The sequence below is a fragment of the Leptonychotes weddellii genome, chromosome 11 (assembly GCF_054177405.1).
Source record: "Leptonychotes weddellii isolate Sample4059 chromosome 11, ASM5417740v2, whole genome shotgun sequence".
Taxonomy (NCBI): Eukaryota; Metazoa; Chordata; class Mammalia; order Carnivora; family Phocidae; genus Leptonychotes; species Leptonychotes weddellii.
In genome coordinates, this window is record NC_138379.1 from 38,153,369 (window position 1) to 38,177,552 (window position 24,184).

Genomic DNA, 24,184 nt, shown 5'->3' on the forward strand with positions numbered 1-24,184 from the left:
CAAAAAGCGGGGACTAGAAACAGACCCAGAAATGACACAGATGATAGAATTAGTGAACAGATAGATACCTTAAACAGTTCTTAGGACTCTATTCCATATGTTCAAGAAGCTAGAGAAAAGACTGAAATTGCATATGGTAGGTAGAGACATGGAAGATGGAGAAAGATCAAAATCAGACTTACAGAAATTAAGAACTACAATGTCTGAGATGAAAAATACCCTGGGTGGGATTAACAGCCAGAGATAATAGCTGAAAAGTGTCTGAACTTGATGAAAACTAAAATGCGTACATCTAAGAAACTCAGCAAACCCCGGGCATAAGAAATACGAAGAAAATTATAATAGGACACATACATTTTAATGAAATTATTTAAAGCCAGTGATAAAGAGAAAATCTGAAAGATAACCAGAGGAAAAGAAAACTATTACACACAGAAGAACAGAGCTAAAGATGGCGGCAGTCATCATGGTTTCTCATGAGCAGTGATGCAGGGGAGAAGAAGATAGTGGCCCAACATCTTGCAAGTATTGAAAGAAGAAACTTGTCTGGAATTAAATGCCCACTAAAAATGTATTTCAAAAATGAAGGTGAAATAAAGACTTTGTCCAGATGTGCAAAAGGTGAGAGGATTCGTTACCATCAGGCCTGCATTACAAGAAATGAAAAGAAGGAAAATTATACCAAATGGCAATCTGGATCTGTACCAAAAAAATGAAGAGCACCAGAAATGATAATTGTGTGGGCAAATATAAATTACTTTTACTGTTCCTTAAATCTCTTTAAAATATAATGGGATGTTTAAAGCAAAAATAACAGCCGTCTATTATGAGGTAAAAGGTAATAACAATAAAAAGTGGGAGGGAGAAACGTTCTATTGTAATAAGGTTCTTACACGATATGTGCATTGGTGTAAAGCATTTGAATTAGACTGTGATGAGTGAAAAATGTGTATCATAAACTCTAAAGCAGTCATTAAAACAACATAATTACATAGTTCATTAGCCAATAAAGGAGAGAAAAGGGAATCATAAGAGCAATACAGTTAACCCAAAAGAAGGGTTAGTTCAAAGAACAAATGGGGTGGGTAGGAAAGAAAGTTCAAGATGACCCCGTGACATCAGTAATCACATTAGCAGTAAATAGTGTGAGCACCTCACTTAAAAGGCAGACGTCGTCAAATTGGATAAAAAAGTGAGACCCTACAAGAAATCTATGTTCAGTGTAAAGGCACAAAGAGGTTAAAAGTGAAAGGCGGGGGTAAGATACAGCGTGCTGATCCTAATGGAAAGTTTGCTGAAATGGCAACGTAAGTATCAGCCTAAGTCCCTTTCAGAGCAAAGATGATGACCAGGAATAAAGAGGATTGTTTCATAATGAAAAAGAGATTGTCATTAAGAGAACATAACAATCCTAAACATTCATATACTGAATAACAACTTCAAAATTCTTAAAGCAAAAATTGAAAGAACTGCAACAAGTAATTGACATACTCATAGTCGTAATTTTCAACACTGCTCTCAGTAGTTAAGTAGAGAGAAAATCAGTAAGGATGTTGGCGGCTTGAATAACATTATTGAACAACTTATTCTAACTGACATTTAGTGAATGCTCCACCCAACTATAGCAGAATACACATTATTTTGAAATGAGAACAAGTCTCAATAAATTTAAGAGGACTCTAGTCAGGCCCGGTATGTTCCTTGACCATGGTGGGACTAATGGAAATCAGGAAACCTCTAAATATGGGGAAACCAACAAACTTCCAGCTAACCCTTGGCACAAAGGAGTGATCAAAAGGGAAATTAATAAAGCATTATGAACTGAATTATAATTAAAACACAACATAATCAAAATTTGGGATGCTACCAAAGAAGAAAATATAGAGAAATTTGTAGTATTAAGTGGTTATTATTAGGAAAGAAAAAGTCTCCATTCAGAGACTAGCTTCTACCTTAAGAAACTAGAAGAAAAAAGCAAATTAAAACCATAGTAATTAGAAGAAGGGAAATACTAAAGAATGGAAATCAATGACATTGAAAATAAAAAATCCATAGAAGGATAAATCTGGTTTTTAGAAGATTAGTCAAAGTGACAAATCTAGCCAGAATGACCAGGTGAAAAAGAGCAAAACACAAATTACCAATAGAGTAATGGAAGAGATCCCATCACTTCAGATCTTACAGATACTGAAAATATAATAAATACGATATAAAGAAATACTATGCTATAAAGAAATACCATACTATAAAGAAACTTTATACCAATAGATTCAGCAAGTTAGATGAAATAGAAATATTTCTTAAAGGGCACACACACTGCCAAAACTCAAGAAAAAAAATTAAATAACCCGAATAGTGCTGTATCTGTATAATAAATTCGGCTGGTTGTAAAAACCTTCCCTCTGAGAAAACCCCAGGCCCAGGTGGATTTGCTCGTGAATTATGCCGAACTGATTTTGCTGAAAGTGTTCCAGAAAATTGAAGAAGAGAGCGTTCTTTCCAACTCCTTATATGAAGTCAACATTACTCTGATACCAAAGCCAGACAGAGACGTAAGAATACTATAGTCCAATAATTCTTGTGAACACAGATGTAAAAATTCTTAAAATTTCAGCAAATAGAATTTAACAGTACATGTATGAAAAGGACAATGCATCATTACTCAAGTGGGGTTTATTCCAGAAATGCAGTGTTGATTTAACAGGCAAAAATGAATCAGCACAGTTCACCGTATTAATAGACGAATGTGGAAAAATCATGATCTCGGTAGATGAAGAAAAAAACATTTGAGAAAATTTAACATGCTGTTGAAAACTCTTTCCGGATGGACTAGCGGGAACTTTGTTGACATGGTGAAGGGCATGTGCAGTGAAGGCCTACCCCGAACCGTGTGCTTCATGGGGAAGGACTGAATGCTGCTGGCACGGCACTGAGGTGCTACGCTGGGAGGGCCGGCCAGAAAGAAAGGAAAGGCGTCCACATCAGAAAGGAGGCAACAGAACCATCTTTAGTAGCAAATGACATGGTCCTGTAGAAAAGCCTCTGGAATTTACAAAAGAACACCCAGATAAGTGAGTTTAACGTAGTTCCAGGGTATAACATAAATACACAAAAATCATGATCCGATTTTTTTTGTAGAGAGAAAGGTACATCACTGAAAAAAGACCAGAAGAAGGCAGTTCTCTACGGGAGATAGGTTCCTGAGTCCACCCCCTTCCCCAATCTGTAGTTTCTAACTTCTGTGCAAGTGTTTACTTCTGTGGTAATGATAGCAATAAAAGTCATTGTTTTAGAAAGAATTTTCAGCCACACTATGTAAATGTGATGTAATTTAGCGTTTTTCATTTTTCGGTGAATGTCATGACTTCGTGAGGACTTTTACACTGAAAACATGTGGGGCATTGTACTCATTTTATGTTTCTGATTCTGTCCTACCATTTTAAGTTGTTAGCTCTGCCACCCTTCACGTTCTAGTATCAGGAAGGCATTGTGATCGTAATCATTACTCATTTTTCTCATGTATTTATTGAGCGTCTCCTATGTACCTGGTATTGGGGAATGCAGAGATGAGGAAGACCCACGGTCTCTCAAGGCTTCCGTCCTCATCTCTTCATTATTTTCTCTCTTGGCTTCTTGTATTTAAGCTTTTCTAGACTTCTTTTAGTTCTAGGAACTTGGGAAGTGCACCCCTCCCCCCCAATTGGCTCTCATACCTGCCGTTTCTTTTGTCAGGGATACTTTCTTACCCCACCCCATGTCACTGCATACTCTTTATTTAGTTCTTAGTTTAAATGTCATTCCTCAGGGAAGCTTTTCCTGATCTGCCCAACAGGGTTATAGAGTCTGCTAGCACCTTGTACTTTGCTTTCCCAGAATTTATCACCATTGTATTTAATACTTTTTGAGTAATCACCAGACTGAAACCTTGTTGCATGGTCATATTTTCATCATTTGAGTTGTTCTTCAGAGGTGGGCTTCAGTATGTTTTGAGCTTGTGAGTCTCTTGGTTTATCTTATGACAAAGCAGCTTGGCCCCTGGCTGGATTAGCCGTGTAGTCCATGGCCAAGGATTAGATGGAGCAGATCTGTTAATTCTGTACCTCAAATACAACTCTTGGAATTTCAGGTAACACAGGAAGAAGGACAGCAGTTAGCCCGACAACTTAAGGTAACATACATGGAGGCGTCAGCCAAGATTAGGATGAATGTAGATCAAGCTTTCCATGAACTTGTCCGGGTTATAAGGTAAGTGAAATACATCTTAGAAGTTTGTTTTAATTTATTGAATTTGACAGGTAATCATACTGTGTTGTTTAAAACCATTAGCTGAAAAAGAAATTGCCACTCAGTGTTTTCTGTAAGAAAGAGGAAGCTGTATGTAGAAGTGCTTCTGTGCTAGGAGCTAATGCCCACAGCATATTACAAATTTTAACTAAGGACATATTGTACACTGGGTACTTCCTCTATATAAAACCAAATTCAGTTACATTGAAGGAAAGAGTACACGTAGGGATTTTGAGAAGAATCTGTGCTGCTTCCAAAGGTGTCCGTGGCATGAAGATAGGGATGACAATAGCTAACATTTGGGTGGCAGTCTCTGTCAGATACTGCACCTCATACTTCACATGTATTACGGCATTGAATCCTCACCACAACCCAGTAAGCTAAATCCTTTGATCTGTCCTCACTTTTGGATGAGAAAGCAGGTACACAGAGGTGAGTTAACTTGCTGAGAGTTTTGGCTTTAAATGGTAGGGCTGGCACTCAAATCCATCTCTCTGATCGCAGAGCCTGTGCTCTTCAGCTTTGCTTCATCCCCGTCCCTTCCCAGGCTGAGTGAGCCAGGTAGTAGAGAGTCAGGCCTCCCATTCGTGGGGTGAAGTATGATATCACAGATAACCAAGGGGTTTTCTGTCTGTTGGCCTAGAAGGCCCCTGTGGTTCAGAAAGTGTTAACGGTACCAGGAAGCTTGAGGTGATGGGTGAGGTCACCTGGAGTTAGTTTCATGTGAGAAAAGTTGAGTTGCTTTAAAGTGGGAGGAGTTTAATTTGATTATTTTTAGCCTTGGTGGCTTGGCCTCTCCTTCACCCTGGGCTCTCTAAGATCTGCCAGTCTCTCTGCCTGCCAGGTATGTGGAGTGAGCTGGTGTTAATTGTGTATCTAAGGTGAATCCACATCGGAGCTCTGGGCTTCTTGTGCTGTTTTAGCCCTTTGCCTGGGCATTCTCTTTGTGGGGAAAGAAGAGTAAGGATTATAGTTTTTCATTTTTTAGTGGTTTGTTAAAAGTACGAGTTCTGTTTTTAAATGAGCACAGAGTTTCAGTTTTGTAAGATGAAGAGTTCTGGAGGTGGATGGTGGTGATGGTTGTACCACATTGTAAATATATTTAATACTATTGAACTGTATGCTTTTTTTTTTTTTTTTAAAGATTTTATTTATTTATTCATGAGAGACAGAGAGAGAGAGAGAGAAGCAGAGGGAGAAGCAGCTCCCAATGGCAGGGAGCCTGATGTGGGACTCGATCCCAGGACCCTGGGATCATGACCTGAGCCGAAGGCAGACGCTTAACCATCTGAGCCACCCAGGCGCCCTGAACTGTATGCTTAAAAATGGTTAAGATGTTAAATTTTGTTATATGTATTTTAACATGCGTGTGCACACAAATCAGTACCTTCTTAACATAACTTTTACTGCCTTTGGAAATATTTTGTCCTTAGTTTTGATCCTCAGAATCTATATCCATGTACGTCAATCTGGAGTGAGGAGTGGGTAGAGGAGGCTTTTTAAAAAAATGTTTAATTTTAATTTTATTTTTATTTTAAGTAGGCTCCATGTCCAACGTGGGGCTTGAACTATGACCCCGAGATCAAGAGTCGCATGCTCTACCCACTGAGCCATCCAGGTGCCCCTAGAGGAGGCTTTTTTATGCCAGGCACTGATAGGCCTTTAAACATAACAGTCTTCTTAAATCCTCATAGCAACTGTGAAAGGTAGAGTTTTATTATTCCCTTCTAAAAAACTGAGGCTCCACAGAGGTCAGCTGACTTGTCTAATGCTGACTTGTGGCTAGTAAGTGGCAGAACAGGCATAGGAACTGCGTACCTCGTACTTTCTATTCTACTCTAGCGGTGGACGCTTCTTCTTAAGTATACCTTATAGTCATGCAATTTCAAATTGGGAAGGGGACTTAGAGGTCATTGAGTTCAGTATCTCAAAATGAGTCAAGACTCACCTGTAAGTGAAACTCAGCTCTGCTTATGCTGGTGTTGAAACATTTGTGCCTTTTTTCCCCTCAAAGATTTGCTTTGATTCCCTAGTTGAAATTCAACATTGAGAAGCATATGCACATAAACTAGGCTTGTCCAAAAATTATATATTTGTGATATTACCAGCAAGACAATTATATGTAGATTTTTCTGTCTTACAGGAAATTTCAAGAGCAGGAATGTCCTCCTTCACCAGAACCAACACGGAAAGAAAAAGACAAGAAAGGCTGCCATTGTGTCATTTTCTAAGAATCCCTTGAATTTTAGCTACCAACTGCCAGGAAAAGCCCTCATCTTCTCCTTCTCTCCTTATGGTTTACATCACATCACGTTGGTACCTTTCTAGCCTTAGACAAATGATCACCGTGGTAGCCTTAGACCTAGAAGCTGGCTAATCCTTTCTGTGAAGCTAATCCTATGGTCATTTCAAGACAGATTTAAAGGAAACACTAAGGCTGCTTCAAAGATTATCTGATTCCTTAAAAATACTGATCTATATACACAGACACATTTCTTTTTTAAGGGCTTACATTTTAATAGGGATGAATCAGTTTTGGAACCTAAGCTGTTTGCCAAGCTGAAGTCATAGGTTGTGAAATAACTTTTACCTTCTGGAATCATATTTCCTATTGTTACTCTAAATAGAAATGTAAGGAGTTTTTTTTAAATGTGAATTTTTGCCTATCTTTAAAAATTTTGATGTCAACTTTAGTTAACCTGAAATACACTGAATTGAACCACAAAAATGAGACATCTCGGACCTTTACTGATGCTACAGCCTTTGTTTTCCAGTGGCCAAAATACCAAATGCCTATTGTATTTATAGGTTAAAAACTGCATATGAAGCCTTTATTAAGTGCTCCACTCCTGAAGAGGATAGTAATGTTCTGTATGGCCAAATATTTGGACTTATTCTGGACTTAAGGCATTTCAATGTTCTTGGTTTTTTAAGTTAACTCTTTTCACAGCCTTGTCGAGAGTAAAAATAAATAATTTCTGTCTGTCTTCCTTTTCAAGTATTTCTGGATAAGGGATTCAAAAAAACTAAAACTGTTTTTGTTTGTAATATAAAATATGGAATTGATCTTTCCGAGGTCAGAGATGATTAATGTTTTTGCTATATACTTTTATACATTATTTTCTTATCAAACTAGTTAACAAGTATTTTTATATGTTTGTAAGCAAATATGCTTTCACAGCATACCTTGTGTATATGTAAAGATAAGTATTTAATTCTCACTGTTCACTTTTAACTGACAAAGAAAAAAAAGTGAAAACTACAGAAACTGTGGTAGAACTTTACTTGCTGTTCTGGTCCTGGTCCTGGTGGCGCCCACCTCTGGCCAGTCACATACCTGCTCGAGGAACCTTCTCCATAGATTACAACAGGATGAGAATCTGAAGTCACTTTTGATACCCCGTACTAGGTATTGGCTGTTATATCAAGTAGTAAGTGTAAAACTTAATTGACAATTAGTATAACTGTGGATGGCTTTTGATTTTGTTTTTAATTCTGTGGATTGTGTTTAAACAATTCAAAAGTATGTTCCTGATCGTGAGATACTAAGTGGTATTGCACAGTTGTCACTTTATTGAATGTGTACAACAGTCCCATGAAGTTGATAAAGCGTACCCTTGTATAGCTTCAGGTGCTAGAATTAAAATTGATCTGTTATCACAAGATAAGGTTTGATGACTTGTTATTTTGGTGGTTTCTTGAAGGAATGAGTGTTGTAAGAAACTTATTTTAGTAGCTAGTTCGGTGCCTTTTTCTGACAGTGCCTTAGGGTTTGAATGTAAAAATCAGTATTAGTTATTTAGCAGGTGAAATTGAAGTGAAATGGCTTGGTGTTCTTAGGGATTTCCCGAATATTTTCTTGAGTTGGTGTTTCTTAAACGTTTTCTATGAAGTGCCCCTGACAGAAAACCCATCTCTGAAGGAGAGAGGAGGGTGAATACATACACATATACTCCTCTGAAGATGAAGCTTAAAACAGCTGAAGCAAAATGCACACGTTTATTTGAATGCTTATTAAAACTACTGTCCAGGAAGGTAGTAACCCATAGTTATCGTGTGGGTTTTGATACTATAGTGCTATTGCATATCCTTGTTAGGACTTTCATTTGGGAATATTTTTTATTTATCATAGGTAACTTCAGATAACAAGAGATTGTCTACATAATAGGTAGATTTAATGGGAAACCTTTAATTTTATTCTGAATAGATGATTTATAGCGAAGCAGTTTGAAGGTTAAATTTTGTTACATCCGTTTACTTTTTTTCCCTTTCTGTGCTTCACTTCGGATGCTTTTTATTGCTACATCTTCAAGTTCCCTAACCTTTTCTTCTGTTGTTTCATCTGCTGTTAATCACATTTAATGAATGAATTTTTCATTTCAGCCGTGTTTTCTTTTTTCTTCTGTAGAAGTTCTGTTTGGCTCTTTTTACATCTTCCATCTCTCTCACTGTGCTCATGTATTTCTCTTATCCAGCCCCTCTCGGCTGAGTTCCTGGGGAATTGAGTCTAATATCTTATCTATCTTTGGTGTGCAATGAATTAACTAACTTCTCTTTGGTGCATCTAGGGTGGTTCTAGCTGTGTACCATCCTTGGGAGAATTGAGAAAGGCTGCTTTGATATTTGAACATGGTTGTAATGTCTGTTTTTAAATTCCTTATCTCTATAATTTTTGAATGTTTCTGTTGACTGATTTTTCTCTAGTTATGGATCACGTTCTTCTGGTTTTTTGTTTTTTGTTTTGTTTTTTTTGCATGTATAGTAAGTTTTGATTGGATGCTGGACATTGTGTATTTGTTGGGTGCCTAGATTTTGTGGTCTTCATCTAAGGGTTTTTTTTTTTCCCCCCTTTTTCTGGTAGTTAGTATATGTGTAGTTCAGTTTAATCCTTTCAAGGCTTGCTTTTAAACTTTACACAGTCTCAAGTATCTCCCCCCGCCGCCCCTGCCGGGTGGTTTAGCTCTAGTACTAAGGTGTGGCCCTCTTAGTGTCTCTACTGAATGCCCTGTGTAATCAGTGAGGACTCTCCAGTTTGGCTAATGGGAACCAAACAATTCCCAGCCCATGTGAGCTCTGGGGAACCATTCTATCCATAGCTCCTGGATCATCCTTTACCCAGCCTCTGGAGTTTCATTCTAAACATGTATATCTTAATATCTAGCAAAAACTTGGTGACCCTATGCATATTTTTGGAGTTCTTTTTTTCTGTGTAGCTCTCTCCCCTCCAGAACTTTGTCCTGCAACTTTCAGCTGCCTCAGACTCCCGGTGTCTGGGACAGATCTCCAGTGTCTGTCTTTTCAGCTTAGGGAAACATTTATGCCCTGCTTGGGATCCCCCATCCTTTCTGCAATCTGGAATGTGCCTCTAGGCAGAAAGTCAGGGCAATCTTAAGGCTTACCTTTTTGTTTCTCTTCCATCAGAGTTGGTAGTCCTATGCTGTCTGGTGCATAATGGCTGAAAATAGGTGTTTCACATACTAACTCCAGTTTTCTGGTTGTCTAGGGTAGGAGGGTAAATCTGGTTCCTGCTACTTACTCCTCTATTGGAACCTGAAGTCTCTCCCATGTGATATCTATCATACAATGAGAGGTGCCTTGTAGCCCTCTGAATTTATGACTTGAAATCTTTTTTTTTAAAGAATGGCCAGTCTTGTGGCATGAATAGTCCTTGTCTGTGTGACCATTTTTTTTTTCCTCTATAGCTGGGGGATTGGGAAATTGTTTTTTTGCAAAGGACCATATGGTAAATATAAATATCATCTTGGGTTTTGTGGGTTATACGGTCTCTGTCCCAGCTACCCAGCTCTGCCGTCGTAGCACCAAAGCAGCCATAAACAGTGTATAGATGAATGAATGTGGCTCTGTTCCAATGAAACTTTATGTGGGGACATTGAAATTTGATTTCATATCATTTTCATGTCATGAAATATTAATCTTCTTTTGAATTTAAAAAAAATACATTTAAAATTGTAAAAACTATTCTGTACAGATGGCAGATTGGATTTGATCTGTGGGCCATGGTTTGCCAGTCTTGCTCTACAGCACATGTAGCATTTGAGATTACATTCCCAACTTTAGAATCTCTTCTCTTTATATATGTGAAAGTTCTTTCGAACAGTATTTCCTGAATTGAGAGTCATGAATTTGTGTCCTAGGAATTTTGTCTCTGTAATATTTGTTTAGGGATTTATAGTATTTCAGGGTTGGACGTTATGCCTTATTGATATACATCTTACATTGATGTCTCTAAATTTGGGCCTTCAAAGTTTTATCATATAAATTGGTCCCTTTATCATTTGACTTTTAAAATTTGCTATAACAAGGTTCTATATACATCAGGTCCACCTTGTTCCTCTTCTGACTTTTCATCACCACTAGTTTTAATTTATTTCTTTTCCCATTCCTGTATATAAATGACCCCATTAAACAGATAGCTGGCAAATAAATAGGACGAGAGGATGATAAAGTGGTTACTTTCAATATCACTTGACCACATAAGAGTATTTAATGAGTAACTGCATATAAAGTGTCAAGGAGCCTTTTAGAAAAAGGTATTGTAATTTGAACAGATGTCTTTCTGCAGGACTTCATTAGGTGTTCTGGGAAATGGATAAACGGGGAGTGTTTCCTTCCTACAAACTTTGGTTATCTAGTGGAGGAAGACTATGAGTGAGAAGACAAATACCAGGGATGTAGTTAAAGCAGAGTGAGAAGCGTTCACAAAGCTGTCCGGTCCTGCAGGTGTTATCTGTTCCATGTGGAAGATCTGAGGGAGCTTCTTAATTAGAAGTGGTGCTTTGGTCAGAGCTTGATGGATTGGTGGGATCTCAGATGGGGACGAGAGGAAAAGAGAGGTGGTGGGAAGGAAGGCTGGGGAAAAAGACACAGAGTTGGCAGAATGCAGGGAGTATTCTGGGACTGGAACCTTAATCTAAAAGGATTTTAAGTGCAATGGGAAAAAATAATGATAAAGTAGACTGGGCTTGGGTTGTGGAGAGCTTTAAAAATAGGATGGCCCTTCTGTATGTAATGGGGAGCTGCCAAGGATTCTGAACAGGGAGTGCCTGGATCTAATCTAGTGGTATGGATGACAGAGCAGTGCAGCTTTGAGGAAGGGTGGTCAGGTAAGAGGTTATTCGAGTCATGGAATCTGTCTCTTTCCAATTTGTTTTGCCACCTGTGTTGTTGCAATTGCTTTTGAAGTAGTCTTTTTATGTGCATTTTGCCCCCACAAAGCTGTTATGTAAATACAGCTAAAGGGATCTTTTTTAGCCCATAAATTAAATGTTACACTGCTGCTTAAAATCTGTCATCACCTCAGTGCACTTGGACTAGTATCCAGATTCCTTCCCATAGTGTACAAAGCAAGCCCCTTGCAGGATCTGTCCTCGCTTCTCACACTCAGGCTGATGTACTTTCTTACACCCTATAGCATGCCGGGGTTTCCCAGACTGTTGGCTCACTTGACTATTCCAGTTAGGTGTTTCAGCCTTTTGCTTTTGTTTTAGATGCCTCCTGCTCAAAGAGCCCTCTTCAACCAGCCCCCTGTAGCACCACTTTGCCCTGTATTTACTTAGGGACACATGGACATCTGTGATGATTTTGTCTGTCTTGTCTGATCTGTACTTGAGTGTCGTAGGCTCTGTGAGGGCAGAAGCACATCTGCTGTGTTTAGTGCTTTACCCCACAGTGCCCTGGCATGTGCAGGAAAACCATTTGATGAATGAGTAAGGCACACAGGCAATTCTAGTGGTAGAAATACATGGTGATTGTGGCAGTTACATGCAGGGTGAGTCCAGGAGGCATTTGGGAATGCGGATTGGAGCTCCAAAGAAGAGGCTAGGACTGCAAGTGCAGGTTGGGAATTTATCTATTTTGATCTGGTGATTGAAGAGGTGGGAGTGGATTGAAGTAGAAGGAGTTTGAGAGAAGATCCAAGGGTAAAACTTTTGGGGAAGACGAACATTTGGGGATAAAACAGTAAAAGGCAGCAGAAAGCCAAGAGAAGCAGCCAGAAACTGGAGAGAACTAGGACACTATTGTCAAAGAAGCCAAGGGGTGGTCAGAAGCTGTGAGTGCTGTACAAAGATTGGGGTGGGAGAGGTGGGGAGGAGTAAGAGGCAGCAGTGATTGCGTAGATGTTGCTGATGACTTTGAAAGTTTTGTGTCAGTCATCTGGTTGTGGGAACCAGATTGTAGTGGGTTGTGGTGTAATTGGAGGGCAAGGAAGTGGAGGAAGTGTGGGCTACCATTCTGAGAAATTCTGTGGCAAAATCAGAGGGTGATGGGGCAGTTACCGTGCTTGCATAGGGTCGGCTGTTAGAGGAGTTAGAAGAGCCAGGGCATGGTACTTAATCATAGATAAGTAGGTATGCAGGTCTGGAAGTAGGTATTGCCATGTAGACATGGGTGCTTTGGAGACATTCAGAGGCTGGCATCCCTTTCTGCCTGGGTAGTGAGAATGGCACACAGCGCTGCACTTCTCACACTGTCTCCGGTGAGCGGCCAGTCTGGAAAATTGTTCCTCCCCGCTGCTGGGGAACGATACTTTGGCTAAATGTAATTGAAAAAACCCAACTCTTAGAAAAATAATCATACTCTCGGATATTGTGGCAATGTCAAATTACCGTAAAAGTTTCTGAACACTTGTTTTCAATTTTTGTATCTCGTTGTAGGCTGGTGATGGTTGGTGGACGTTCTCAGGCTGCACGTCTCTGCGTAGTGCTAATGTAGTGGGTAAGGGAGCGGCAGATTGAGGTATTTTTCACCAGTGCTCCTTCTGACTTCCCAGATAGGCTCGTGAATTCCAGGGGAAGAGCACAGTAGGAGATGCTTGCCTCCTAAAAACACAGACTCTACTTTCATATTTTTACAGAAAAAAATACAGACTCTACTTTTACAAATGTCAGGTGTTGTAAAGGAGTCCGGAGTCTTGAATAAGATGTTTGCCGTTGTCCCTTCTGCTAATACTTAAAATTATTTGAAGTAAACTGTTCAAACACATAACAGTTAAAATCTGAGGACCGTTAAATATGAGAAATCCTCGAATATCAGAACTATTACCAGTCAGTTCTAAAGCCAGGAAGTGGTTAAGAACATATTTCATGAGAATTTAGAGCAGTATGAGAAAATGTTAATGAATGCTATCTTCTGTTCAACATTATAACTGTTAAGTGAAAAATCTGAAATTGCATTTTGGTCTGATGAGAGCCGGGTTAAAAGTAATGCATGTATATTTTATTTGTCAGGACATTTTCAGGTATAGGTGGCAGAAACACAAGTCAGGCCAGCTTCAACACAAAGTGGGCATTTACTGGTTTCTGAAGAAGTGGGGGGCTGCTGAGGTGAAACTGGCATCCAGGGACTCCTCCGTCAGCGTACCGTCACAACGTTGTTCGTTCTCAGGATGAGAACTGGCTAAACTGGGGAGGTGGGGCAGAGAAGTCCCTTAGTGTAAGCCCGGCTGTGTCAGAGCCCGAGCCAGAAAACGCAGGTTCCCTGTGCTCGGCCATGGTAGGACTTCTGCTTCTCTGCCCCGCTGAGTGTATAAAACCTTCCAAACCCACAGGGATCTAAAGCAGGGGTGCCATTATTTAAATTTGACATTTTAGTACAGATCTTCTGCTCACAGACTTCAGAGGATTTAAACTGAAGAATTATCTTCGTGCTCATTAGCATTCAGTTGCTATTTATAGTTTTACAGCATCTCACTCATTTTCCAAAAGGGACTCATTTATTTCACTCATTCTCCCTACTTTTGGGCAATATGAAGAATAAAATCAGTCATTGTATTATTAAAATTAATAGCACCTAATAACCAAAGAGTGGAATGAGTGTGTCTTCCTTGATTCTGTGTTGTAATTAGGGATTAAACATGTATGTTTACTCTTATTTGGACAGTAGTGTCCATTTCTTTAGGGTGTAAATACTTAACTGGGGGGGTACGGGGACTCACCATACAGTCCTGGTACACTATAACATTTAGCTCCTTTAGTCTGTTGCCTGAAACATGTGGGCTGTTTGTTAGGTCACAGAGATCATTTGATACAAAGAATTATTGTATATTGACATTTTAGCCACGGATTTGACCTGGACTAAGTTTCTGGAGAATTGTAGTCCTGTGAGAATGTATAATGTACTCTTACTTTCCATAAGAAGTATACAGACTTCTGAATATGCCTAAGACATGTTTAATACACAAAGTTTATAAGCACAGCACGAAATCTTTTTTTTCAGTTCTGGGTCTGAAGAAGCCCAGGCTTTATTCTCTTTTGCTACAAGATTTCCTTCAATTAATGCAGTGGTAAGGAAGGTGGCAGGTGAGTGACCCATTGTCTTCTGTAATAGATCTCTGAATTCACTGTCCTCTTAAAATGTGGATGTAAATTGGGTTACAACTGGTTTGACATTGATAAAAATATATACAGTTTAGCTCCTCTTTATGTGGCAGTTCTTACTGGATGTCTTATGATCTCTTTATTATCTTAAGTGGAAGTTGAAACAAATTTCATTTTTGTAGTAAAAAAGTATTTCCAAAAGGATTGGTTAGCCAGGGAAACTATAAACTACCTGACCCAAGACTTTGGTAAGAAAGAGATTTGATGCTTCTTATAAATTCCTCCTTGCAAAAGAAATCATACTTATGTAACAAGAAACAGGTTACCCATTCTCAGCCATTAACCAGTTACTGGTTTTAAGTCTCCGCAATTAGGATTTAAAATGTATCCCATAGAGACCTGATAAGAACATGAGACACCATGGTGGCTTGTCCTTAGACTTAGGAATTACTGACTTGAGGGACTTTGATTTTCTTTTTTTTTTTTTAAAGATTTTATTTATTTATTTGACAGAGACACAGCGAGAGAGGAAACACAAGCAGGGGGAGTGGGAGAGGGAGAAGCAGGCTCCCCGCAGAGCAGGGAGCCCGACGTGGGACTCGATCCCAGGACCCTGGGATCATGACCTGAGCTGAAGGCAGTCGCTTAACCAACTGAGCCACCCAGGCGCCCAGGGGACTTTGATTTTCATGGGTTGAAAATAAGTATGCCTCTAGATGGCCAAGAATAATGTTGCACAAGTGGGCAGATTCTATATCAAGATTTTCTGTCCTAGTTAAACCTCTTCTTTATATTATGCTCCTTTGTGGGGCAAGGTAGCAATTCTTTTAAGGATTACAAAAATAATACTGGAAACAACTCAAAGTTCCAGAAGACTCAGGGATGTGGTAATAATGGTCCCTCTCAAATGAGGGAGCAAAGACCATATCTTTTGCTGAATGTGATTCAGGTGGATCACTGGAAAGGGCCCAGTCTTCTGAACACTTTTAATTAGTTTAAAAACACAGAAGACAGACCCAAATGAGTTTTTTATTGAAGATTCAGGGCTATATCATATATATGTTGTGTTTGGAAATATTCTGATGTGCTGAATGCAAATTCTTAAAAGTAGTGTATTCAGAAACATTGTATACATCTCATCCATGATACATATTTGGATTAAGCATAATGAAAACCTGCAACAGAAATGAAACAGTTTTAACAATAAATGGAGTAAAAACTGCTGTACTCAGTTCAGTAAAATGTCTTCTTACACAAATTCTTGGTAGTCAGAATCCCTGAATTTGATGCTTTCGAGTGCTTCGAAGGGGATGGAAAACCATGGCCTTGCCCACACGTGTGTTGGAGGACCAGAGCCCTGGTGTGGAGAGCCCAGGTAAAGTTTGTCTTTCCCCCCGATTTTCCTACTCGGCCCGATTCTGTAATATTCCTTTCTCCCTCAATGTTTTGCTTGGTCTCTGAAACATTTTTCTCTCTACGTATAAAAAAAACGTTATGATTTAAAAAAAAAACCCTTTAAAGTATAGATAGTATTTTTGTTCAAACAGTGGCTTGGTGGGATGTGGGCAGACGTATAGCTAAACGATGTTTTCTTGGTAGAACTGGTTTGAAAACTTAAAAGTCTAGATATGTGTCAGAAGATTTTAAAAGTGCAGGCTTGGGACTGCTAGAGAGGCCAGTTTTGCTGCCTTGGCCTTGGTTCTAGTAAGTATGGGAGGTCAGAAGGTTTATAAGGCTGGCTTCCCAGGAGAATTGTGGCCACAAAAAAAAAAAGCCAGGGAAAAATACTTTCTAGACTTAGTGCCTTTTAGCTCAGGTGTAAGAACCGGCGACCTTACATCCCAGTAAAGCGGCCATCATTTCCTTTCTCGGGGCTTTGGGCACCACTATTGGGAGGGGAGGATCTGAAATGTATTCAGAACTTCAGAATTTCTGAAAGAAAAGCCATCCTCTCTCAGTGCTCTTCACGTCTACCAGCTCTGTTTTCCCCACGCGGAGACTCAACAAAGGACCTAAAGTTCCACTAAATGAAAGGACATGGGCAAACAGGAGGTTTCTACATGAGCAAGCAGGCCGAAGGCAAGGAGGAGAGGAATCTGCGCTCTCCATCAGAGCAGGATGGTCTCCTCCCTGCTGTACCCCGAGGCTGAGGCATGGGAGTCCCTTCCTGCCCCAGCTGCCTCTCCCTGTGGAGGAGGCCAGGCCTCTGTGTGCTGCCCTGGTGGATGCTCCAGAGGGACACATTTCCGTTGAGGACGGGGGGCTGACACGTCTTCTGTGCTGGAGGAGGGCCAGCAGGGGAGGAGGGAGCCCCACGCAGCCTGTGCCTACCAAGCTGTGGACAGAAAGGAGGTCCCCGGCCTCCACAAGACTACTGGGCAAACCAGACTGCAGAAATGAAGACTAGTGGATAAGATTTAAATTGCCTTAAACAACAAGCAAACAGACACTCCAGCCATTGGTGACTGTGCAAATCTAGGGTGCAGCCCTGGACCACTTATACCCTGGCTAACAAGGGTGCACATTGCACGCTCTGATCTCCTTCTTGTCCTTGCAGCTGCTAAACTGGGAGCTTTTGAACCTCTTCTTGACGGTCATGTAGCGTTCCTGGATCCCGCCGCCACACAGTTTGGTGCACTCCGACCAGGCTGTCCACGGGCGCATCCTGCAGCCTGGAAGCACAGGAAAGCCCAGTTAGGGCAGCAGAAATTGGGAGACCATGGCGAATGCTCAACTCCAGTACACACCTGTCAAATTGAGGGGTCTGGGCTTCCCTGCTCTTGAGTGAAATGATGGGTTGAGTTAAACAATGGTTAGAGTCCTTATGAGGGACTGTCAGCCCCTCTGTGACAGACTGCCAGAAATGACCGTAAATGCTTTGCAGTGTTTCCCATCAAGGGGCAGGAGTCCACATCTCCACCTCTAGAGTCGGGGCTGGGCTATAGGATTTGCTTTGGCCCATGGGACATGAGCAAATAGGACTTGAAAACTGCTGGGAACACTTCCACCACCATGTAAACAAGCCTGGCTAGAATGCTGGAGAGGCCATGTGGAGAGAGGCTCCGGGCAGCCCTTCGGAGGCCCCAGTTGCAGGTGAGGCTGGTCTAGACCTTCCAGCTGATAGGAGCTTCATGGGTCCAGCTGAGCCAGCCCAAGTCACTGACCCGCAGAATCATAGTAGTGGTTTTTCTGGGGTGGCTTGTGGATGCAATTAACCACTTGCTCCTGATGCTTTGTTCCCCCTGTACTTGGCCTCCTAGATGCCAAGTAAACTCAAGTATAATTTATTATTTCCCCTACACAGATAGATATGCCTGCCTTAAAGAAAACCGACTGAGCTACCCAAGCGCCCCAGGGAAGTTAAGTGTCTGACTCGATTTTGGCTCAGGTCATGATCTCAGGGTCACGAGACTGAGCCCTGTATCGGGCTCTGTGCTCAGCGGAGAGTCTGCTTGAGCTGCTCTCCCACCGAGCCGCACCCCTGCCTTCCCGCTTGCTCGTGTGTGTTCTCTCGCGCTCTTACTGAAACAAAAACACCTTCCCTGACTCCCAGAGGTTAGATCTTAAAAAAAAAAAAAAAGTTTCCATGGCCCTCTAGGTTACTCTTGTACAACCAAGCACGTTTATGATTATCCATCCAGTACTATGCTAAGTTTCCTAAAGAAGACCATGGCACAGTGCCTGCCTGGCACATAGTTGGGCTTAACATTTGTTGAGTGGCTGACTAATGTCCAACAGACAGTACTTTGATACGTGCACAGCTCCTTAACAGAAAGTCAGTGAACTATCAGGGAGCATTTCCTAGGTGGAAGTGAAATGTCTTGAGAAAAAGGGGTAACTTGAGCTGTGCTTTTTTTTTTTTTTTTAAAGATTTTATTTATTTGACAGAGACACACAGAGAGAGGGACCACAAGCAGGGGGAGTGGGAGAGGGAGAAGCAGGCTTCCCGCCGAGCAGGGAGCCTGATGTAGGGCTCGATCCCAGGACCCTGGGACCGTGACCTGAGCTGAAGGCAGACACTTAACGACTGAGCCACCCAGGCGCCCTGAGCTGTGCCTTTTAAAATAGAAACTCAGCATACCCATTAACGTTCATTTTTACATGGTATCTTCCTCACCCACTCCGCAGAATCTAAACACCATCGTGATGATCAGTCTGTACCCAGGACTGAACCATGAATCTTTCCAACTTATTTCATCCGTTTGCCAATGAGCGTGCAGTCCTTGCCTCTGGACCAGTTTATTCAACAGTGAAGCCCCAGTCTTTTTTTTAAAATGCTGGAGTAGGGAACACAGATTTTCCTGGGCTACCAACCAAATTGGCCTTTGTACCTCTGTTTTTGCCACCTCCAAACCACTCAACACAGGTCTGTTAAAATCCGTCTTGCTTAGAGCCGCCTGCACAATGAAGTCTCAAATCCTCAGCAGGCCACTGGACTTTTTATGGTCTGGTCTCCACGCTCCCCCCCCCCCGCCCCAGCCTGGTTTCCTGCCTCTTCTCTCGGGCTCTACTCCATCTGCCTCTGTTTCATTGACCATCTCATGCTCTTGGGCACTTCTCTGCCTTTGCAAGTACTGTTCCTGCTGTCTGGGATGCAAACCCCTATCAGTTCTTTAGGACCCACTCTCACTTCCCCTGCTTTGACATTGCCCTGCACTCCAGCTTCCAGTTTAGGAGCAATACCTGGGAACTGCTCGCCATCAGACTCTTCCCGCAGCTGCTCACTCCTCCGGCTCTCTCGGGCCTCCCTCCAGCGCAGCTTCTGGATGGATGGATTTTTCAGGCATTTCCGGATGCGGCACTTTTTCCGCTGTACAGTCTCTGGGCAGGGTGCACCTCCAAACTGAGGCTCCATTTCGATCATCCGGGTTCGAATCATGTGGCCTTTCCCACAGGACTTGTTACACGCTGACCATTGGGACCACTCGGTGAGCTCACAGTCAACGGCTGGCGAGACACAGATGGGCATGAGTGTAGATCATTCCTGTCTGAGATAGCATATGGCCTCCTACATTTTACTTTGAGCATCTCAACCCAAGCCTGCGAGAAATGCAAAGGAGGTGCTGTTATCCCATTTTACAGAAGAAACTGAGGCTCCTATAGGCAGATGGACTTCATCCAGCCCGCATGGTTGGTGCGCTGTAGGGGCAGGATTGGTGCCCAGGGCTTCATCCACATTCTATGCCCACATGACAAAATGCTTTGGAGGGAACTTGGAAGATATGTTCAGAGCCTCTTGCCCTGCCCTGTAGCTAGAATATGTCAAATCAGCCTCTGGTGGCATAGAATAGCCTTCCACAGTCCCAAGGACTTGGATTTTCTCAGGGAAGGCACAGCTCACTGGTGCTTTCACAGCTGACCCCAGTGGACCAGTACCCAAGGCCATTGTGACTTCTGCAGTAAGACCCCATAGCTTCTCTTGTTCAACATCCTCCTGAGTCTGATATGTGGCTGTTTGTGCAAAAAACATAGGAGCCAGAAATGGGAAATTCAGTAAAGAAGAAGGGTGAGAACAAGTGGTGTCTTATGGCTTATTAGGGTTACAGGATCCAGCAAATTCTTGTTACTAAGCCAGCATCTCACAAATGTAGAGGGGAAATAACCCAACAGTCTGATTCTCAGGATGTGACCTAAGGAGGCAAAGAATTCTGGACTCTTAACTGGCTTTGCAGAGTGTAGATCCGGGCTGGATCTAGGAAGAACTCATTTTGGTCAGTAGTTTTGGGCCTTTCTCCCTGTGAGCTCAGGTAGCTTTTTTATCTGTAAAATGGGGATAATGGTATTTTTCGTATTAGGTTGTGAGGATTAGGTGAAATAATGCGTCCAGCCCAGTTTCTGGCGCACAGCAAATGTTCATCTTTTCTTCTCCATTCAGTGAACCCTGTGAATGTATGTTTACATGGGTAGCTATCTTGGTCAGAAGTTTTGGAGCCCCAACTCTGGTGAGCTGGGTTGCACACAGGGTCGATCTTAGTTCTTAAGAGCCTCAGGCCCAGGTTGATAGTCTGGGTGTTCTCCACACATGACTGAGTCCGCCTGGACCCGCTCAGGAACTGTAATGTGGAACATCAAGTGAGGCCTGTGCTTGTCAGGGCTGGTGCTTGACACTTTGTGCCAATTACGTGGTTTAATCCACAGAGCAACCTAGGAAGTGTGTCCTGCTGTTTTACAGATGAGGGACAGGGATGCTAAGTCACCCGCTGAAAGTTGTGCAGCCTGTAAGGGACAAAACTGGGATTTGAACCCAGGGAGGCAGCCTGAGTAATAGCAAGGAAGAGGGAGCACCAAAGACCAAGTGCGTTTCAGAGGAAGCTGGAAAACAGGTCCTAGCAAGCGAGTCTGACTTTCTACCTCCTAAAAGGGAAGCTCGCTTGGAAGACTAGCCAGAAAAATGGGCTCGCTCTCCTTGGAGGTTAGTACCTGCAAAATACAGCTCATCACAGGGGTGGGGTCGGGTGGGTGGGGGGAGTTGGGGTCAGGCATTGAGCCTTTCATGGCTTGTCTTAGCAAGGCTGCAAATGCAAATGTACAGCAGTCACTGATTTAATGTCGGGGTAAACGGTCCCAGGGAGAAGGAATAGAAGTAAAAAGCAAGGAAAACCCATGGATCAGACAGTTGTGGGGAGGGCAAGCCCTGCGTGATAAGGCGTCTTGAGCTTGTGCTAAGTGTTTTCTATTCTGGTCTCCTCTTTGGATTTCATAGCAACGTGTAGTTGGGGTGTTTTGTAGCTGATAGTGGGATCTCCTCTTGCTACTGAGGAGATTGAGAGTTCAGTAGCTTTGCTAACACCGAGATCCAGAGCCCATGCGCTTTCTCCCCAGCAGACAGCTCTACTACAGGACGTGGCAGTAGGACCCACACCCAGTACTGGGTAATAGGGGAATGGGGGTGGGGGGGGGCACCGGGAGCCCCAGGACTTACGGCATTCAGGCAGCATGCACTTTTCCACCTGCTCCAGCTCCTCATTACAGTCCCCGAGTTCGGCCAGAGACTTGAGCATCCGCTGGCGGGTCCGCATGCCCTTCCCACAGGTCACACTGCAGTCACTCCACTCAGACCATGAGGACAGCAAGCAGGGGATGGTATCTAGGCCAAGAGCCAGGTTTGCCTCTGAGAACAGGCTCCTTTTACTCTCTCTGCTCTCCTTGTTCCCCCCTACCCCCTGTCCCCAACTCTGGCCCCTGGAGTCAAGTGAAATGGACCGATGGCTTCAGAAAACCCAAGGGACCCCACGGAGCAAGAACTGGCTCAGCAGAGTACTGCTCTTGTCACTCTCCTGCATCTCCCCTGGGGCTCAGGACATCAGATTAACTCAGTAATATGAATACCCAAGTCCCCACCTGAAACACCACCCACTCCCCAAGAACTGTGCAATATAGTTTTGGACATTTGGTGAAATCCTAGAATGTTCATGTACTTGTGTGCATATGTATGCTTGTATACTGGTGTGTGGGCCTATGTACATTTGTGCATAGAGCTGGGGTTGTAATGCGTTATGAGGCCAGGCAAGTCCCATGCAGAACAAGAGTGGGGACCTATGACCTGTGGACTGGATGTCCTGCCTGAATGTTACTATACAACCCCTCCCCCCACCCCGACAACCAAGAAACTCTGGGGTCCTATAAAACACAGCTGCAGGTAAATGCTTTCCAGAGGCCAGCAGTTTGCTATCTCAGCACTGCTCAGAAGGTCCCTCAAGGGAGGCCCCTCTCTCGGTCTGCTTGGTGGCCCTTATCTTGCAAGGACAGTGTGCCATATTTCCTCCCAGCACCCGCTCAGCCTCTGGCCTTGCTGCTGGGGGATAGGAAGGGTGCTGGGATCCTCCATACCGCCCCCATCCCCTGCCCCACGCGCACTCACGACACTCGGGCATCATGCACTTCTCTGCCTGGGATGTCTCGGCCTTGCACATGGAGCCGTCCGCCGGGCTCATCTTGACCATGCGGTGCCGCTTCTTCATGCCCATCCCGCAGGTGGCGCTGCACTCATCCCACTCACCCCACTCGGTCACCAGGCAGCTGCTGGGAGCTGGAAGGCCAGCCCTGTTGGAATCAAGTCTACGGCCTCGGCGCCCCCGCCCCCTGCACTTGCTGGGCACCCCTACTCACAGCACTCCTCGTTGACTGTGCACTTCTCCGTCTCCTCGGTGGGCAGCGTGCACACAGAGCCATCCTCAGGGAACTGCTTCACATACCTCTCCCGGGACCGCATGCCCATGCCACAGGAGCTGCTGCAGGGCGACCAGGTGATCCACTCGGACATGGTGCAGGTGGAGCCGTCTGCAACACACGAGCTGATGCTGTGGCCTGTGTGCCCAGCTCCCCAGTGCAGGGATCGAGAAGGAACGGGCCGGCTTTCCCATTGCCTATTCTTGCCTCTTTTGTCCAAAATTAATTCACCATATGATGTTTCTGGGTTTTCTGCTCTGCTCCACTGACCTATAGGTCTGTTTTTGTGCTAGTACATGGTTTTGAAGGGGAAAAAGATAGTTTCTTCAACAAATGGTGTTGGGAAACTGAACAGCTACCTGCAAAAGAATGGAACTGGACCCTTTTCTTACACTCAAAACGGATTAGGGACCTAAATGTGACACCTGAAACCATAAAAATACAAAAAGAGAGGACAGGCAGTAATTTCTGATAATCACTGTAGCAACATTTTTCTAGATAGGTCTCCTGAGGCAAGAATTAAGAGCAAAAATAAACTGTTGGGACTACGTCAAAATAGAAGCTTCTGCACAGCAAGGGAAACAAAACAAAAAGGCAAATGGGAAAAAATATTTGCAAATGACCTCTGTGATAAAAGGTTAGTATCCAAAATATATAAAAACTTATAAAACAACACCCCCCAAATAATCTAACAAATGGGCAGGAGACATGCACAGACACTTCTCCAAAGAAAACTTCCAGGTGGCCAACAGACCCATGAAAAGGTGTTCAACATCACTCATTAGGAAAATGCAAATCAAAACTCCAATGAGCTGTTAACCTCACACCTGTCAGAATGGCTAAAATAAAAAACACAAGAAACAAGTGTTAGCAAGGATGTGGAGGAAAAGGGAACCCTTGTGCACTGTTGGTGGGAATGCAAACTGCTGCAGCCATTCTGGAAAACAGGATGGAGGCTCCTGAACTAGAACTATTTTATGATCCAGTAATCACACTACTGGGTATTTACCCAAATAAAACCCCACTAATTTGGAAAGGATATATGCACTCCTCTATGTATTGTAGCATTATTTACAATAGCCAAATTATGGAAGCAACCCACGTGTCCATCACTTGGTGAATGGATAAAGAAGATGGGGCATATGTATGTAATGGAATATTATTCAGCCATAAGACAGAATGAAACCTTGCCAGTTCCAAAAACATGGATGGAGCTAGGGAATATAATGCTAAGCAAAACAAGTCAGACAAATCCCAGAGAATTTCACTTAATGTGGAATTTCAGAAACAAAAACGAAAAAAAGTCTTACTTGGTTTATCTCTTAACTGTAGAGAAACTGATGGTCACCAGAGGAGAGGGGGATGGGTGAAACAGGTGAAGGGGACTAAGAGTA

General features: G+C 42.7%; 2 protein-coding genes across 3 annotated transcripts in view; one reads left to right on the top strand and one right to left on the bottom strand.

Moving 5' to 3' along the window:
- RRAS2 (RAS related 2) overlaps window positions 1-7,952 on the top strand; it is a 75,755-nt gene extending 67,803 nt beyond the window's left edge. For both annotated transcript variants that reach the window (XM_081798552.1, XM_031017223.2), the window contains exons 5-6: window positions 4,127-4,245; window positions 6,428-7,952. In XM_081798552.1, the coding sequence (XP_081654678.1) occupies window positions 4,127-4,245; window positions 6,428-6,515 (207 nt within the window). In that variant the 3' untranslated portion in view covers window positions 6,516-7,952. The remainder of the gene's footprint in view (window positions 1-4,126; window positions 4,246-6,427) is intronic.
- Window positions 7,953-15,630: 7,678 nt separating this feature from the next.
- SPON1 (spondin 1) overlaps window positions 15,631-24,184 on the bottom strand; it is a 231,363-nt gene continuing 222,809 nt past the window's right edge. Inside the window, exons 12-16 of the mRNA XM_081798549.1 lie at window positions 22,731-22,901; window positions 22,483-22,650; window positions 21,544-21,708; window positions 19,305-19,568; window positions 15,631-17,293 (exon numbers count right to left, since the gene is read on the bottom strand). Coding sequence (XP_081654675.1) covers window positions 17,130-17,293; window positions 19,305-19,568; window positions 21,544-21,708; window positions 22,483-22,650; window positions 22,731-22,901 — 932 coding nt within the window. The 3' untranslated portion in view covers window positions 15,631-17,129. The remainder of the gene's footprint in view (window positions 17,294-19,304; window positions 19,569-21,543; window positions 21,709-22,482; window positions 22,651-22,730; window positions 22,902-24,184) is intronic.